The 17,757-nt window shown below is 44.2% G+C and overlaps 1 protein-coding gene across 37 annotated transcripts in view; it reads right to left on the reverse strand.

Annotated features, from left to right (window-relative positions):
- Positions 1–6,198: 6,198 nt before the first annotated feature.
- Positions 6,199–17,757, reverse strand: part of NRXN1 (neurexin 1) — a 1,006,781-nt gene continuing 995,222 nt past the window's right edge. For all 37 annotated transcript variants that reach the window (XM_081854480.1, XM_081854477.1, XM_081854473.1 and 34 more), the window contains one exon: positions 6,199–9,980. In XM_081854480.1, the coding sequence (XP_081710606.1) occupies positions 9,676–9,980 (305 nt within the window). In that variant the 3' untranslated portion in view covers positions 6,199–9,675. The remainder of the gene's footprint in view (positions 9,981–17,757) is intronic.

Consider the following 17,757-nt stretch of genomic DNA (forward strand, 5'->3'; position numbering starts at 1 on the left):
TTGCCAGATTAGGACTTGGGGGACCAGGGTTCAAATCACCACTTGGCCATTAAGCTCAAAGGGCGGCCTTGGGCCAGTCATTGCCTCTCAGCCTAACTGACCTCACAGGGCTGTTGTGGACCTTGAGCTCCTGTAAGAAAAGGGTGGGATATATATGCAATAAATAAACCAAGCAATAAATACCGTAAATGAAATCCTGTGCTACATACAGGTGAGAAGATTGCATTTTTGCTCCTTCAATTCTTGGAAGGTGTTAAAAAGATCGCAGCAAATGTCCTTATAATACACTGCCTGCCTCCCACTCGTTTAACCTGGGATATATCAAAGAGCTGGCCTTTGACACAGCTGCACTCGCTGGGCACACCCCTAACCCAAATTGGAATCTGAAATTGCAGCTCTGAAAAAGAAACCCCCAACAACTTGTTTTCTTGGGATTCTTATTTACGATGCGGCTGTATGTTCTGCTCCTCCTCCTCCTTTCCTTGCTAGTTCTAACTCTTATTCCGTGGAATCATTTCATTTAAATGGTGATCGCAATATTAATCTTTCAGCAGAATAAAACGGTGCAAACCTGAAGTGTTTGGCCAATCCCGCAGGGACTCTTTCAGCTCTCTAGAATTCTAAACTTGCTCCAGGTTGAATTTTAATGAGCCAGATATATTACTGCAATGTTCCTTAATTGCTTCAAGTTCTTTCCTTGTGACACGAGATCAAACACCAAGCCACATCTTTCGGGGTGGGGTGGGATACCTGCTCAATATCTTTTCTGAGAAAAGAAACTATTGTATACCCTGTGTGTGTGTTTGTGTGTGTGTGTGTGTGTGTGTGTAATGAAATCAGTTAATTTTCTTATTTTTCCTCCCACTGCCCACCGCTGGAGAGAACTGCTTTCCATTTTGAAGGGGTGATGGGATGACGGTAAGATTAAACGTTGCTATTTGGTAGATTTTGATCGTGTGTCTAGGTACCGTCAGCAGCAGCTAGGCTGTTAATTAAAACATTCTAATTGATTATTACCTGGCTTTTAACCAATTCATTAGTTTACTTACGAGTGGCGAAACATCAAAGTAGATGCCTTTTTTGAGGCTCTTGAAGAAAGGAGATAGTTTCTCCCAAGTTATAGTTCAGTTTAACAAATAACACCATGCAGATGTCTCTATGCCCTTCTCCAATTCCCTAGGAGAGTGTTGGGAGGGTTTCTACACACAGGATGATGCACTCCATTGTAGAGATGGGGGAGACATTCAATTCAGTTCACATTTAAAGGGCAAGCCTACCTACTTCCCAAAGAATTAGTTCCAAAATAAGATGTGAACTGAAGCGTAGCCATTCTTTCAAAAAAATGCACTTCCTCAAATTTTGCAATGTACTGTCAAATAATGTGCACAAGAATACATATATACATTCAGTGTTTTCCCCCCTGAAAAAATGCTTAGGGGTACTCTTATTTTCCTACTCATATTGAAATACTGCCCCGCAATGAGGCCAAACTTAGATTCACAAAATGTTTAGGGGTATGTGTACCCCTGCGTCCCCCCCCCCCGAAAAAATGTGCTGTGTACGTTACATACAAATGCATTAAAGGTTAAGGTAAAGGGACCCCTGACTGTTAGGTCCAGTCACGGACGACTCTGGGGTTGTGGTGCTCATCTCGCTTTACTGGCCGAGGGAGCCAGCGTACAGCTTCCGGGTCATGTGACCAGCATGACTAAGCCGCTTCTGGTGAACCAGAACAGTGCACGGAAACGCCGTTTACCTTCCCGCCGGAGCAGTACCTATTTATCTACTTGCACTTTATGTGCTTTTGAACTGCTAGGTTTGCAGGAGCAGGGACCAAACAACAGGAGCTCACCCCATTGCAGGGATTCGAACCGCTGACCTTCTGATCAGCAAGTCCTAGGCTCTGTGGCTTAGACCACAGCGCCACCCGCGTCCCTACACAAATGCATTATATTAGGGCAAATTGCTTTGCAAAGGAAAAAAAAAGTTATATTGGGCAGAGTTGCATGCAAAAATGTGTACATGTGTACACAATAAGGCGGTGGTGGTTTTCTGCTGCATTTTACTCAGAAAACACCCATTGAAATGATTAGGCCTAATTATTGTTCATTAATTTCTATAGGTCTGAGCTGAGTTAAGCTTAGTATATGTTCACACTCACTTAGGATATGTGCACTCACTCTGTTTCCACTGCTGTGATTTTGATCTGTGTAAATCCAGGGGGTTTGAAGGAAAAAACCATAGTTGAATAGTTCTTTCCTCAAAATGGCTTTACGGTGGTTAGCATACGCAAGCCAATACAAATCATTTTTAGCCAAGGCATGAACTAAGCCATTCTACTTCATAGTTGTGGTGCCCCCTGAAGTGCCCCCAAGGCTCTGTGCCCAGAATCTACATCTGGCCTCAGCCCTCGGGGGCAGGCAAGTGTGGCCCTCCAGGTTTCTCTGAGTGGACCTCAGGACTTTACCCAAGCCATATCTTCTCTCCTGCTTTTGCCTGGCTGGAATGTGTCCTGGAAGGCCGAAAGCATCTCTTACTTACCTGGATGGAGACATGTGGGTGTAGAAACCAGCTTACCACACCAAGGCAAAAATTTATATTCATTTATATTCCTTGCTCTGCCCATTTTTGCTTCCTGCCCTGCCCTCCATGGTCACGTTTCCGCTCTCCTGAAGGTTGTCCAGAAGAGAACGTGGCCCTTGAGCTGAGAATGGTAGAAAGGTTCTCCAATCCTGATTTCCACCAAGTCGGTTACACTCAAGAAGCCAAACTACATCCTACACATAGCATGCCTAGAAAATGTGGGCTGAACAGCGCTGTGGATACTATCTCTGCAGAAAGGGTTGCTGATCCTAAGTGTATTCTAGTCTGGTGACATTGTTAAGAAATAAGCTCTACACACACACAAACCACAGAAAAAGTCCTGGTCAACAATATACATACAGGCTTCACAGCTGAATGTGTGGTGGGCGAAAGCAGCTGGTTTCTTTGCCTATACAGGCCAAGATGGATTTAAAATGAAGAGATCTGAATTTATGTTAATAGGTGGGTATGCTGAAGCAAAGAGCTCTCCTGATGGAGGGTGGTCAATGGGAATACAATAGTGCTCCAGCTTCTGAACTGATACCATGTTCTCTACTGGTTCAAGGTGCTGCTTATGACCTATAAAACCTTCCACAGCTTAGGCCAAACATAACTGTGTATATAAGAACCCAGGAGCATACCTGAAGGAACATCTCCATCCCCATCTTTCAGCCTGGACACTGAGATCCAGCACCGAGAGACTTCTGGTGGTTCCCTCACTGCAAGAAGTGAAGCTACAGGGAACAAGGCAGAGGGCCTTCTCAGTAATGGCACCCACCCTGTGGAACACCCTCCCTTCAGATATCAAGGAGATGAGTAATTATATAACCATCTGAAGGCAGCCCTGTATAGGGAAGCTTGTTAAGGTTTAAGGTTTTGTTATGTTTTTATACATATATAGAAAGCTGCCCATTGTGGCTGGGCCACCCAGTCAGATGGACGGGGTACAAATTATTAACATCATCATCAAGCTGCTGTATGGGCAGTCTATCCGGAAGATATTTATATTTCGAGCAGTAAGTGATCTGGACATGGTAATGCTTCCTGCCCCCTGTTCCTTCCATTTCCCTATCTCTTGTTAAGCTCTTTGATGGCTGAGAACAGCCTTTAATGTCCTAATCTGTTGGAAGGAAGCAATAGTACTGGGGTACCTTCTTTGATGTTGAACATTGTCTGGAGAAAGTAAGGCACTGGGACAGGATGGCTAATGAATAATTTGCATGTAGCCAGTAAGGTATGTCTGCACGTAGCCAATCAGGCAAGCCACATGGGCTATCTAGCTAGCTAGCTATAAATCAGATGGTTTGGGGCAGGGTTTTGGAGAAGCTCATGAGCGGACTGATCAGCCGCGGGGGCCGTGCAACCTGGGGGAGTCACTTCGCCACTTCTGGAGGGCTTCCAAGTGGCAGATTGAAGTGCATGCTTGGTATGTATATATTGCTTGCTGTTTTATAATATAATCTTTAATCTTCTCACTCCCTTGTGTTTTGTATTGCTTCTGAATCTCATTTTAAAAGAACCACCTTGCATTTGGCAAGGCAGCTGCCTTGCATTGAGCCAAGCCATTGGTCCATCTGCTCCAGTGGCACTCCCACTGACTGGTCATGGCTCCATGGCCCTGCCTGGAGATGCCATGTATTGAACCCGGGAGCATCTACATGGAGAGCAGGCGCTCTACTGCTGAACTACAGTCCTCCCCCCACAAATGTCAGACCACATCCTTTCATGTGCACCAATATATTCTCTAGGAGTTAATTTGAATGCTTTCAATACCTAAGACTATTTTTTTTATTAGAAACACTTAAGGTGTCATGATGACCGTGTGATGTCCCAGTTGAATTTTCATTAGGAATTTCTTTCAAGCATCCTCTCATGTAGTTGCTTTGGGGTAATAACAAGGACAGCCCTCAAAGAACAAATCAACCAGAACTGATAGCTTACCATGGCTCTTTCCATCCACTCATCTAGGCATCTGTTGCCTCCTTCCATCACAAAGCTACTCACGTGTGAAAGCAGCTCTCGTGAAGAGGCAATCCACTTTTCAGTTAAAACACCTACTCACCACTGAAAGCTGCTGCAATGGAAACATCAAAGTAAGCCTTCGTGCGCCCAAGTTTATGACCAGCGAGGGCAAAGGAAACAGCTGGGTTTTAATTGGGGGCACATTCAAGCACCCTCTACACTGAGAGTCCTCACAATACATACAACTCAAACAGAATAGTGACCCTGAGGGGAATATTATTTTTAGGGCTACCCTGGTAAGCGTTGGAATCAGGGCTGGCTGAAGATATTTTGCTGCCTGAGGCAAAGGACAAGATGGCACCCTCCCATCCCATCCCATGTACAGAAGCCATATGGAGAAGCAGGTGAATCTTACTGCAACATGGGCAATGGGACATTATCCTCCACAGTACCTGAGGGCAGCAGGTGGGGTTAGAGAGCACATCACAAGCCATGTGGTACCACGTGGCTGAGGGGATCCTACCTACCCACATCCCCCAGAATGTGGCCTGAAGTGACTGCTTCACTCTGCCTAATGGTAGGGCCAGCTCTGGTTGGAATAACAGACCATTTAGTTCAGGGGTCAGCAAACTTTTTCAGCAGGGGGCCAGTCCACTGTCCCTCAGACCTTGTGGGAGGCTGGACTATATTTTGAAGGAAAAAAAATGATGCAAGAGGACCATGAGCCCGGGTGGCTGCTTACCTGTGTCTTGCGAGCGGCAGGGGCTGCGGTGATGGCAGAGGGACAATGAGTGGCATGAGAAAGGGCTCCGGAGAGGGGCTGCTTAAAATGGCGGCTGCTCGAGTGCTGCTGCTGCTGTTGGCACCAACAAAGCCCAGCCCCCTTCCTCCTCTAGGCAGGGCAAGGAGAAGCCAGGAGGATGGAGGGAGGAGGCGCTAGCGCCGCCACCACGTGAGGGAGAGGGAGGGTGAGGGAAAGAATGCACGCGCTGGCGATCCACGCGGCGATTTCTGGACCATCCGAGGGCAGGATTCAGGCCTGCCGGCCTTAGTTTGCCGACCCATGACTGAGTTCAAAATATTGAACAGGGAATATATCCCATGCACAAACCCTAGAAGTACTGCTGATTTGACTGTTGCACTGATCCAGATATTTATGTGCACTACTTGGATGCCTACAAAGCAGTGGAGGGCAAATAAAGCACCGACCTCAGTCAGCCCCCACCCATACCTGTTTTCTTACTTACAACCTGTTCAGGGGGTGGCACTGCTTTTTCCTCCTAAGTCTCAGATGTTGCCATTGTAGAACTCAGCAGGGAGCAGGATGGGGGAGAAAACTAGAACTGGTCAGCTCTGCCCATGATTGGCTCTGGCCAATCATGATTGGCTCTGGCGCCACCTACTGTTGGCCTCCCTGCCTTCTGCCCTACCAGGAACAATGGGATCCAGCCACAATTGACACTGATTCATGAGCTTCATGAGATATGAGATGACATAAAGTTGTGGCTCTGGGTCCCCATGTTAAGTTGAAGGGCGGAACCTATGGGAGATGGTGTGGGGCCTAGCATCTAATCAGAGTCAAAGACATGCTGAATGGTGGCAGCAATAGTATACAAACCACAGAAAGGGGTGAGGAAATAATGAGCCAGCAACTGTATTAAGAAACATTTTATTAACAAAACGGTAAATTCCACTTGCTTAGCATTTCCAATAATGGATAAATTGGCCTTGCAACAAATAAAAAAAATTGTAAATATCTATCACAGAAAGCACTATAAGGTTAAGGGCTTCTGACCTCTTTTTGATATCTTGGGAATGAATAATTTCACACATTATTTTAGTGTATTGTTAAAAAAAGGCAACACAATACAGTAATAAAAAAAACAACCCGAAGCCATCTCATCACAGCACAATCCTAGGCATCTTTACTCAGGAGAAGGTCCATCAATATCAATGGGACTTCACTCCCCGTTAAGGGTGCATAAGATTGCAGCCTTAGTCAAACAAATTAGATTATTATAGAGATGGGATTAATGTATTTGTTATGCATTTTGAAAAGAGAAAATTGTTTTAATATAGCTACTGCAACATTTGATAAATGCAAACACTTCTTTTGTTCGTTATTTAAAAAAAAATCATAAAATCAACAAGGAAGAACAAGAGTAACTCCCCAGAAAACAGCTTCAATTCACCTTTGCTAGAAATAGCAATCCCCTATCACTTATTACTTAAAGTAACTGTGTTAATTGCTTGGGGGTGAGGGACCAACAATCTGACAAAGTTAGGTGAGTTAACAGAGTCAATACATGAAGTCACAAAAGCACCTCGCCATTCAGCACTGGTGGAAAAGCCCAAGCTTAGAATCTCTATCCCCTTCCACGTGGCCTTACTGCCACGGAAATCCAACACTAATTTATTCACTTATTTTTGGCTTGTTTAACTTTGGATACCAACACCAGATTTCCCCAATGGTTCGTGGCTGTCCTCATTCCTTGTCCTGCCCTCGGCAAAGGTAATTCACAATGGTGGCACATGAGGGGGTGATTGGACCAACTATTTTTTTCTTATGTTAACCCGAATGCTATGTGTAGCCTTCAGAAATTCACAAGCATCACCAAAAAAAAAAAAAAAAAAAAAGTCCTTGACATATACAGCATGAATCAAATCATTTGGCAACTTTTAAGAGCGGCAATACCGTGACTTTTTTTTATTTTCTGACAGTATTGCTGTGTTGAAGACTGAAAGCTCCTCCATTTCCCAGTGTTTCTCCCCAGTGGCAGTGAGCAGCGTACAAGAAGATAAGGTGCCTTGCTGGTTAAAGCTAATTTTAAATTCCTTCTTCCTGTCTGTAAAGTGCGAACAATCGTACTCATCACAGGAGGCCTTCCAAGATACAGCTGATTCTCTACTGAGCTCATGTCTTTCAGCCTAATATATTCCTCTTGTATCTCTCTCACTAAGTGAGATGTTACACAATGACTTATTGTTGGGAACCCAACAGAGCAGTCGTTTTAATGAAATGAAACCAAGGGTGGTTGGGGGAATGCAGATCTATGGCATAGATCTTTAACCAAAAGGCATTAAATGTTTCCACGCATATCAACTGAAAGAAACTGAAAGTATGTTTATTACCAAACCAATGAACCGGCTGAGCTTAGTAGAAAAGGAAATTTCGTTTTACGATCCAGCTCAGATGAAAGATGGGGATAAAGGTTTTACGGTAACAAAACAGAAGTGGTAAAATAAAAGAACAACTCCTTCGTTTGACAAAAAATATGCAACTTGGAATCTTGTTTTGCATGCAGTTTTTAACCATTTTTGCTTTCCATAACTGAGGGAAGTCTGAGTGAGAGGAGCTAATTTAAAGGCAGACTTCTGAATTCTCCGACCATCCAACACTGTAGTGGTTATATACCAAAAGCCGGGCAAACGCCATATAATGGGAAAAGAGATTTGGACCAAGTATTCCGCAGAATTCAACCTTCACTACCTGCAGGAACAGCCAAACATACTGGCCCATGATGTCATGTGAACTGGAGTGCAAAGGTCACTTCAATCGCCAGGACTTGTGTGGCGCATAATTTGGGGCGGGGCAAATTCACATGATTTCTGATTGGTTTTGCTGATGTATCCTGGGAGTGGATAGGCAATTGGAGAAGAAAATGTTTATATCTATATATATTTGCTTTCTAAATCCACTTCTTTCATACAAACTACGAAAAACTGAACTGCAACAGAAAAAGAGAGAGAGAGAGAGAGAGAGAAAGACTGTACAGGTTAAGAAGAAAATTAGCTGACTCTTATATACATTCATACACTTTCCCTCGTAGTATATTCACTACACTGTAGGTGAAAACCAAAAGCGAAAGAAAGAAAGAAAGAAAGAAAGAAAGAAAGAAAGAAAGAAAGAAAGAAAGAAAGAATCAGGAGGGGTAAGAAAAATCGTGGCAGTTTCTCATGGCTGCAAAAGTAAACAGAAATGTTGGTTGCTCCAGATGTCTTAAAACGTTCTATACCTAGCAACACTTAGAACATTGAGTTTACCAAAAATGGTTGAAGAGCAGATATAGTTTGCATTTTCTATACAACAGGCTAGAAAACATCACTTATCACAGTCCAGAAAGCACATATAGATGTGTTTTTTTAAATATAAACATATGTAATAACATATTAAGCGTGCATGAATTTCCCCCCAATGATTGCATCTATGCCCTCAGGTTTGTTTGTTAGTGGTGTGTGAAAATAAGCCTTATATTTCACTTCTTTTGTTTGTTTATTGTTTTTTTTCTCTTGAAAATAAGGCCGCTATACTGTTTTCCTCACAACCAGAAAGGGGCTTTTTTTTTCCTCTTTAAAGTGTTTTCTTCTTCTTTTTTTAAAATGTGGTTTATTCAGAAAAGCCAGCGCTTCGCTTCAAACCAAAGCTCCAGTCGTTGCTTCGTTGCTCTGGGTGGCAAAATTCAGTTTCGAGGTTTCGTTTTGCTCATCGAGCGCTCGTGTAGAACCACAAAAGTCTTCTCAGGCAATAAGACTAACTTACTCCTCAGAAAAGCGCTAGCACTTTGGCTAAATCCAGACTGATAGGTAGCTTCTCTTTGTGTGTTGTGTGTGTGTGTGTGTGTGTGTGTGTGTGTGTGTGAGAGAGAGAGAGAGAGAGAGAGAGAGAGAGAGAGAGATTTCAACTTTTGTTTGTTTGTTTGTTTCAGTTCATTATATTTTGTGGTGTGCTGGGTGATGTTTTTGCAGTAATACTCCTTGCCTTATGAGTGTGTGGTGGTACCAACATCATCTTCAGAAACATTCCAGCAACGAAAAGACGGCAGAGTAAATGAAAACACTGTGAATGTAAGGGGATTTATTGACTCCTGTTTCAGCGAAACCAGAGTTATGAAATGCTTATTTCATTTTGTTTCCTTCCCTTGGTTCTTTTTTATATTTTTTAAAAAAGTCTTTCCTTTCTGATTGCATTCCCTGTGTTCTTTTTTCCCGTTTTTTCTTTTTTTTTAAACTTTGTATGTGCTTCATAAAAAGTAAAGTAAATAAGTTTTCGGTTTTTTTTTTTTTTTTAAATGTCTCAGATAAAATGAAGACTATTCCTATACAATTGTTCTTTCTCCTCAGCTGTCGGGATCAGACGTAGTACTCCTTATCCTTGTTTTTCTTATTTTTGTTGGAGCTCTTTGAGCTGTTGGGCTGCTTCTCTTTAATCACAGCCCCGTTGGACTGTGCTGAGTTACTGATGTAGTTTCGACTCTCGTCGACATGATAGGAGCCCTCATCCCGGTTTCTGTACTTGTACATGGCATAGAGGAGGATGAGGATGCACAGAGCAGCTGCCGCCACAATCCCAACCACCATGCCAGTAGTGCTGCTGGATTCCCGGACCACTTCGTCTGTACTCGGGTATCCTCCTCGCCCAGGCTTGGTGGGACTCGCTGTAGGTAGATGATGAAAGAAACATTTATACAGGGTAAAGCAGGAACTCGTAAATTCAATCTTTATTACGGTCCAGAGACCTAACAAATCATTACAAAGCAATACACAATTCATACAGCCTACCTCCAGGTTAAACAAGCATTTTGTTCAGAATATAGGGATCACTGATTCTTGCAACCACCGATAAAAACTTTGCCACTGCTAATGTTCTAGCGTTTGTCTGGTCTTCCAATAGGAACCTGACATAGTGAGCCTCTGATTTTCCCATGAAAGGTACCAGCAAGGGTAATATCAGTTCAGCCCTGGCTTGCTCATATTTTGCACAGTGCAACAAAATATGTTTTATGGAATCGATGTCTTGAGCACACGAGCAAAGTCTGTCCTGGTAGGGAACTCCTTTCAACCTGCCATCCAACACTGCAGAAAGAAAGACGTTTAGTCTGGCTTTGGTGAAAAGCCTTCGATAATTTGGTACTGTCAGGTTTTTAATGTAGGATGTTAACTTAAAGACATGCCCATATTGTACTCCTACTGCCAGCGCACCACAGACTGCGTGTGATCGAGATCGCAAGTCACTGTGTGCATTATCCCATAATCTTTGCTTTAACGTCTTTAGGGCGAAATTAAATTTTACAGCTGTGTATCGCCAGAACTACATTTAACAGATATGGGGGGGGGGAGCAATGTTGTCTCCTTGGAAGGATAGTAGGGGATGAGGTCATCTGCATTGCAGAAGGTTGACCCTTCTGCTCCCTTCCAGCTCTGCAAATCTATGACTCTATCCTACAGTTTGCCTGAACTCTAGAGACTGAAGGGATCACATTGACTTTGTCACTGTGTCCATTCATGGAGCAAACTTCAGCCCATGCCCTTCATCAGAGAAGATTTGCTTTTTAATTCAGACATGTCTGTCTACTCAGTAGCAAGACCCTTTGAGTTCAATGCGGTTTACGCTCAGGTAAGTGGGTACAGGACGGCAGCCATTGTTCTCAAAACCATAACCCCTGATACTTAGATTTCGACAAAAAAGCTCAAATACTTTTTTGGTTCCATGCCTTTAAGTAACCCGTTTGTCTTCAGAAAGAAAATAGCAGGAATTATCAGGTACAACAACTCACAGAAAGTTAAAATACTCAGATCTACCATCATGACTTACCAGCATGAGTCAGACTACAAGATAGCCCTTTCTACATGTTCTTACGGCCACAAAGTTGATCCTAGTTCAGGCATAGGCAAACTCTGGCCCTCCAAATATTTGGGACTACAATTCCCATCATCCCTAGCTAACAGGACCAGTGGTCAGGGATGATGGGAACTGTAGTCCCAAACATCTGGAGGGGCAGAGTTTGCCTATGCCTGTCCTAGATGTTTGGTTTTTTGTTTAAGCCTCCACTAAATCTATGGGAATGCCTTTGCCTTTCCTTAGAATAGATATTTAAGGTGCGCTGAACATGCCAAATTTGGCTTAAATGTCGTTAAGAAGTGCAAAAAAACCCTGGGAAATTTTATTAGACAAACCAAAACTCATTTCTTGGACCAATGTCACTGTTTAATTTTAGCTTTCAGCCAATTTCAGTTGAATTTCCATGCCCCGTCTCTGTATCAGTTTCCCCAAAATGGATGCTTCAGACTGCAGCTCCCACCAGCCACTGCCGATGCAGCTGTGCTAGCTGGGGCTGATGGGAGATGCAGCCCAGAACATCTGGAGGGCTTCAGATGGGGGAGGCTACCCGCCGATGTGCAGAAGAGTCTACTCACATTCAAGCCAACGTGAGTGGAAGGCTCCTGCAGGCCTTCCCCATACAACACAGGCAATGTCAAGAACTGGAAAGCGGATCAACACACAAGGATGCTATGGGCAGGGTTGGCTGTGTGCCACTGCCCCCCACCTACTTACTTTCAGAAGTTGCATGTTCAGGTGGAAGCCTGCACCTGGCCTTTTAAGTTACAATATATCATTTAGGCTATCTGCTTTGTGCTCTGCTGCCTGCTATAATATTGACTATGGCACCTCTTGCAAGCATTCTGCCTCTTAGAATTTGTACTCACCTATTAAGACCCCAGGTTGCTTTTCTCAAATGTGAGAGAATGGGAACATCTATTGTTTTTACGGGGCGAAAGAAGAGCTACCGAAAGAAATAAAAGGCCCACCGAGCAGCAAGGAGCGTATCGTAAAAACAAGGAGCCGAGCTCGTAAAGGCGGTGCTTTCGGTATTTACGCAAGAGTGAAAATGCTGCCCATCCTTTGCAGATGTTAACACTCAAGTCCCGCTTTTGGGCTTCCCATGGGCATCTGGCTGGCCACTGCGAGAACAGGATACTGGACTAACTCTGGCCTGATCCAGCAAGTCTAGAGAATTCCTGCAAATGCTAGTCTGCAAGGACTATTGGCCAGATTTAGGCCTGAGATCTATAGGGTTACCCCAAATTGTTTTTAAGGTTTAGTCAGATGTTGGTCCCTTCTGGGAAACAACAACAAAACTAATGGGAAGAATAACCAATTAATTAGAAATACTAGCAAGAGGAGTGCAAGGATGTCTGCAATCGAGGGCTAGGGAAAACAGCTGCCCAACATTCAGCTAGGAGGACGTCCACAGAGACACGTACACAAGCCATGGGGTTGCTGTTCTGCTTACAATTTATTTGCCAATGAATCTGGTTCTTTTTTTAAAAAAAAACAACAATTTAAATTCAGATCCTTATCCTTGTTGATACTGCATCTACCCAAGTAATATTATTTTGCTTCCATTCTATTGTTCTCTTTATCACTTCCGGAGCTGCATTTCTTGTTCTGGAGTTTTGCTCTTTCCACCCACTCTTCTGATCATTATATTCTCCATTTCCACAGTTTTACTGCCTTCCTTGTAATTCTCTCATTTACTATGAACATAGTCTCTCAAACCATTCCTCCTCCCTCCTCCTCTCATCTATCTTTTGACACTCTCATTTCCTTTTCTTTTGCTGGCTATAATCATTCCCCTGGTGCAGATGTGCTGGCACCATAAAGACGAAGGAAGAGGGCTCTCACATATTCAAGAAAACCGTGTTTTGTTTTGTTTTGTTTTGTTTTGTGTTTTGTTTTGTTTTGTTTTAGAGACCCGTGCTTCTCCCAGACACAAAAACTGAGGGTCCTGAGTGCCTGCTTGGGAGAGATGCCAGTGAGGGAAGATAATACTTTATTTGAAAGAAGCAACAATTCAGCATCTGCATTGAAAGGAATGGTGTAGAATAGCATAACCATTATGTAATTAACAGGAGGCAAGCAGGTGTGGGGGACTCCCTGGTCCTGAATGGGGCAACTGTGCTGGAAGGACCATGTGTGCAGCCTGGGAGTCATTTTGGACTCACAGCTGTCCATGGAGGTGCAGGTCAATTCTGTGTCCAGGGCAGCTGTTTACCAGCTCCATCTGGTATGCAGGCTGAGACCCTACCTGCCAGTAGACTGTCTCACCAGAGTGGTGCATGCTCTGGTTATCTCTTGCTTGGACTACTGCAATGCACTCTATGTGGGGCTACCTTTGAAGGTGACCCGGAAACTACAACTAATCCAGAATGCAGCAGCTAGACTGGTGACTGGGAGCGGCCGCTGAGACCACATAACACCGGTCTTGAAAGACCTACATTGGCTCCCAGTATGTTTCCAAGCACAATTCAAAGTGCTGCTGCTGGCCTTTAAAGCCCTAAATGGCCTTGGTCCAGTATACCTGAAGGAACATCTCCATCTCCATCATTCTGCCCGGACACTGAGGTCCAGCGCCGAAGGCCTTCTGGCAGTTCCCTCACTGTGAGAAGTCAAGTTACAGGGAACCAGGCAGAGGGCCTTCTTGGCAGTGGCACCCGCCCTGTGGAATGTCCCCCCCATCAGATGTCAAAGAAATAAACTACTATCTGACTTTTAGAAGACATCTGAAGGCAGCCCTGTTTAGGGAAGCTTTTAATGTTTGACAGATTACTGTATTTTTATATTTTGTTGGAAGGTGCCCAGAGTGGCTGGGGAGACCCAGCCAGATGGGCGAGGTATAAATAATCAATTATGATTATTATAATGTAATCAGTAATGCTAAACTGTGCCACAGTGGACAATGAGGAAAGCAACAGTTGGGAGCCAAACTGCAGCAGAATGGAAGAGGCACTGCACGTGATGAACATGGATCAGAATGGAAACTGATGTCTTCTTATATCTGCAGAAGTAGAAGTGGATCCTGCCCCCTCCCACGGAGCATATGCTTTGTTTCAGAGTCCATCTCTAAGCACTTAGAAATAACAATAGGCACCATCCCTCTTCTCTTCCTCCCATTGTATTCACAGTGTTACGTGAAAATTCGTCTGAGCTGGATGTGTTTTACAAGAGACAATTCAGTGTAACCGAATAAAGGCTCTTGAGCATATCTTTAGCGGGTGAAAGTGAGGGAGACTTATCAAGCTGAATGTCATTTTGGAAATTAATTTCTGCCCAAGAAAGAATGGAACATGCTGAATGCAAGCAAATTAGGCAAATGCTTGTCCAGCGAGTTTGCTATTAAGGTCTGCTAGAAGTAGAGATTGGGTGTGTGTGCATTGATCTAGTCCCCCCTTTTCGCAGTGGACTGACCCAATCCAATGCTCCCGAATTTGCTTGTGGATACGAAAAGAACTCCCAGTTGCATTATGCTCTTCGGGCTTCGCAATAAAATTTTAGTGTGCCAAAAGTACGCACCAAAAATGTACTTTATATAAAAGAGACATATAGAGCCTGAGTTTTAAAGTGTGTAAACAGAATGTATTTAACATAAAAAGGTTTCCCACAGGCCTGTGAGAATAGGATACTGGACTAGATGGGCCACAGGTCTGTTCTAGCTGGGCTCTTCTTAACATTCTTATGACTGAGCAACAGGCTGAAATGTGAATGGAATTAGCAGCCCAGCTCATCCCTAGCTAAATGACACCTTCCAGCTTCCTTTTGCAGGGAAGTGTTGCTTTGCCTACTGAGGTCTCAGGCATGAAACTGAACAATCTTATTTTGAGCCCAAGTAGTTCCCCCACACCAGTCCCATTATTAAACCTGCTGACATTATTTCATTTTAAGCATCTTCTCACAATTATCTCACTCCATCTGTTTAAACAAGACAGAATCACTTAATTAACCGCAAGTTTTCCTGGCGTCCACAGAGTAGCTGTTTGTAATTTGAGCTGTGCGGAGGCTGAGGCAAAAATTGTGATGTTTTGTTTCATTAAATGCCTTTTCACAAACTATATTCACTGATATTATATCAGTACCAGCTGCATTTGCCAGTAGTTCCAGGGGCTGCTTTTGCCACATGACTGTCTCTATGCCTACCTCTTAATGAGGGTGACACTACCAATGGCCAGTAGCCATGAGCATAGAAGTCCACTCACCTTATATCTGGTGGGTGGCATTGCGGACAGGCAGCCGGGACTCAATGATTTCTTGGACAAGGGGCGAGGAGGCAAGCTGCCTCTCCCCTGTGTCACAGCCAAACGTGCCAGCAGTGCCGTGGGACCGCGCCAGCCAATTAGCTGGCAGAGTGGGCATCCCACGGGCAATTTAAACCTGCCATGGCCAGCCAGCACATTGGGTAAGCCTTTGTTGTTGCCTTAGCCTGCCCCTCCTCAGTAAGGGTATCCTGTTAAAGGGGTCTGTGGTGTGACCTACTGTCTGAAGCCTGGGCATGGACTAGGGCCATGCCACAGCTCCTATGGGAACCCCTCGGGGTGCTCCTATTTGATGTAAGTCATAGGGCACCCCCTAGCAGTGGTTTACCCTTCAGTGGACTCCCTGCAGATGGGCAGGAGTCAATGTATAGCCTGGCTCACCCCAATGCCTAAGCCAAACTGCTCACATCTGTAACCAATGAAGTTGTGGCCTATTTGAACCCATAAACCAAAATATTCAGCGTCAGTGTGTTTTATTGTTCTTCTGGGAACTTTGTGGCTCTGGTGCCTTGGCACACAATCAGAGAATCATAGAATTGGAGAGCTGGAAGGGACCCCAAGCGTCAACTAGTCTAACCCCCTGCAATGTAGGAATCTCAACTAAAACATCCACGATGGATGGACATCCAACGTAGGCTTAAAAACCTCCAAGAAGAGAGAGTCCACCTTCTGAGGGAAACCATTCCCTTGCCAAACCTATGTTCTACCTTTGCTGTCACCGGTAGTATTCCTGAATGATAGTTCTAGGAATGGCAAGTGGCGAGAGCACTGTTGGCAACCAGATCAACCAAAAGCGATGGCAAACCACAACTGCAGGATAACAACCACAAGAACAAGTGCTTTATGGAGACTTCAGGCAGCCTCTGTGCAAACACAAATCAGGTTGATGGCACGATCGACACTTCAGATACACACTATGGCTGTGCACCAGATTTGGCAAAGGCCCAAAACTCGAGCCAAATCGGGCCTATTTGGAGGAATCTGAACTTTGGTTGACTCCGGTTGAGACAGACCCAGATCACTACAGGTTGGGTTGAGATGCCCAGATCAATCTGTGGCTGTCAGGGGGCAAGGTGTGAATGGCAAGCATGAATGAGGAAAAGGAACTGCAAAAAGGTGGCTGTGGGGTGAGTTGGCGGTCAACCTTTCCTGCCAGTCTCCCCCTCCTTCCTGCCCCCTGAAGCACCACCAAACAGGACTGTATTCCTATATTTACTAGCTCTGCAGTGCTGGGCACCCACCAACAAAGTTTATTTTTAAACTCTATTTTAACTGCGTGACAAAAGAAGATTTTTTTTCCAAAAAAATGCTTTAAAACTCTTAACCCAGCTGCCCTATATTGCTTTGGGAACAGATCTGGGATGGGGCAGGTGATTCACAGGGTGGCACAGGTCGAATTAACCTGATCTGGGGGCCACAGATTGAGGCTACAGGTGGATGTGGGGAGGCTGTGTACAACCTTAAAACACACACACTGTAGCCATCAAGTCGTCAAGGATGTGCAAACCTAGCTTGTGGTTAAAACAGATCATAGGGTGCTCAGATTCATTTTACAGATCTGAATTTTTTTTTGCATGTGGTTTCTCTCTCACCATTTTGCCTGAGGAGTATTAGGAGTATTCTTGCTTTAGCAAGAATGCCAATAAATACCTGCAAAAATGTTTCCGGCAGTTCCTTGGTTTCCTTGGAGGAGGGAAGCTTTCTGACATTTAAACTGGGGTTTTTTTTATGCTGCAGACACAGGCCATGAAAAGTGCACTTCCTGCCCTCAAAATACTTATTGCCTGCCAAGCTTCCCCACAGCAGCCCAACAGATATTGAACTGTGCCTGTGAACATCTCTTTACTACTCCAGAAAACACACTGTAGTCCATTACTGTACTCCTGCATGCTGGAAAGCAACTCAAACAATGCTAGGAGCCTATTTCATTGCCCAGGAAACAGCTGATGAAGTGCTGAGAACCATTTGGGTTCTCTAGATTGAAAGCCATAAAGTGGAGAGGCTGGAAATTCTTAAGACAGAGAGAACCACCTGAAAATATTGAAGCTGCCTTTATGGCGGCATGGATGGCTTGGCAGAGAGAAAAGAGAGGACCATAAAATGGTATTTTTCATCCCATTGTCAGGAGTCAACTAGTCATCCTGTCTTCCACTGGCCCCTTTTGAAACGATCCATAAGGTGGGTATATATTGTGCTTGCCTTCATTAAGAGATACCCCCTCCTTTTAACACCTTCCTGAATTGTATCCTATACCACAGTAGATGGGATTGATTTTTATATTCCTTTTGTTATTGCCGCTATGAAATAACTTGTCCGGAACAATCACAATTGGCTACAGTTTTC

The sequence above is a fragment of the Podarcis erhardii genome (assembly GCF_964252035.2).
Source record: "Podarcis erhardii genome assembly, chromosome: 3".
Classification (NCBI taxonomy): Eukaryota; Metazoa; Chordata; class Lepidosauria; order Squamata; family Lacertidae; genus Podarcis; species Podarcis erhardii.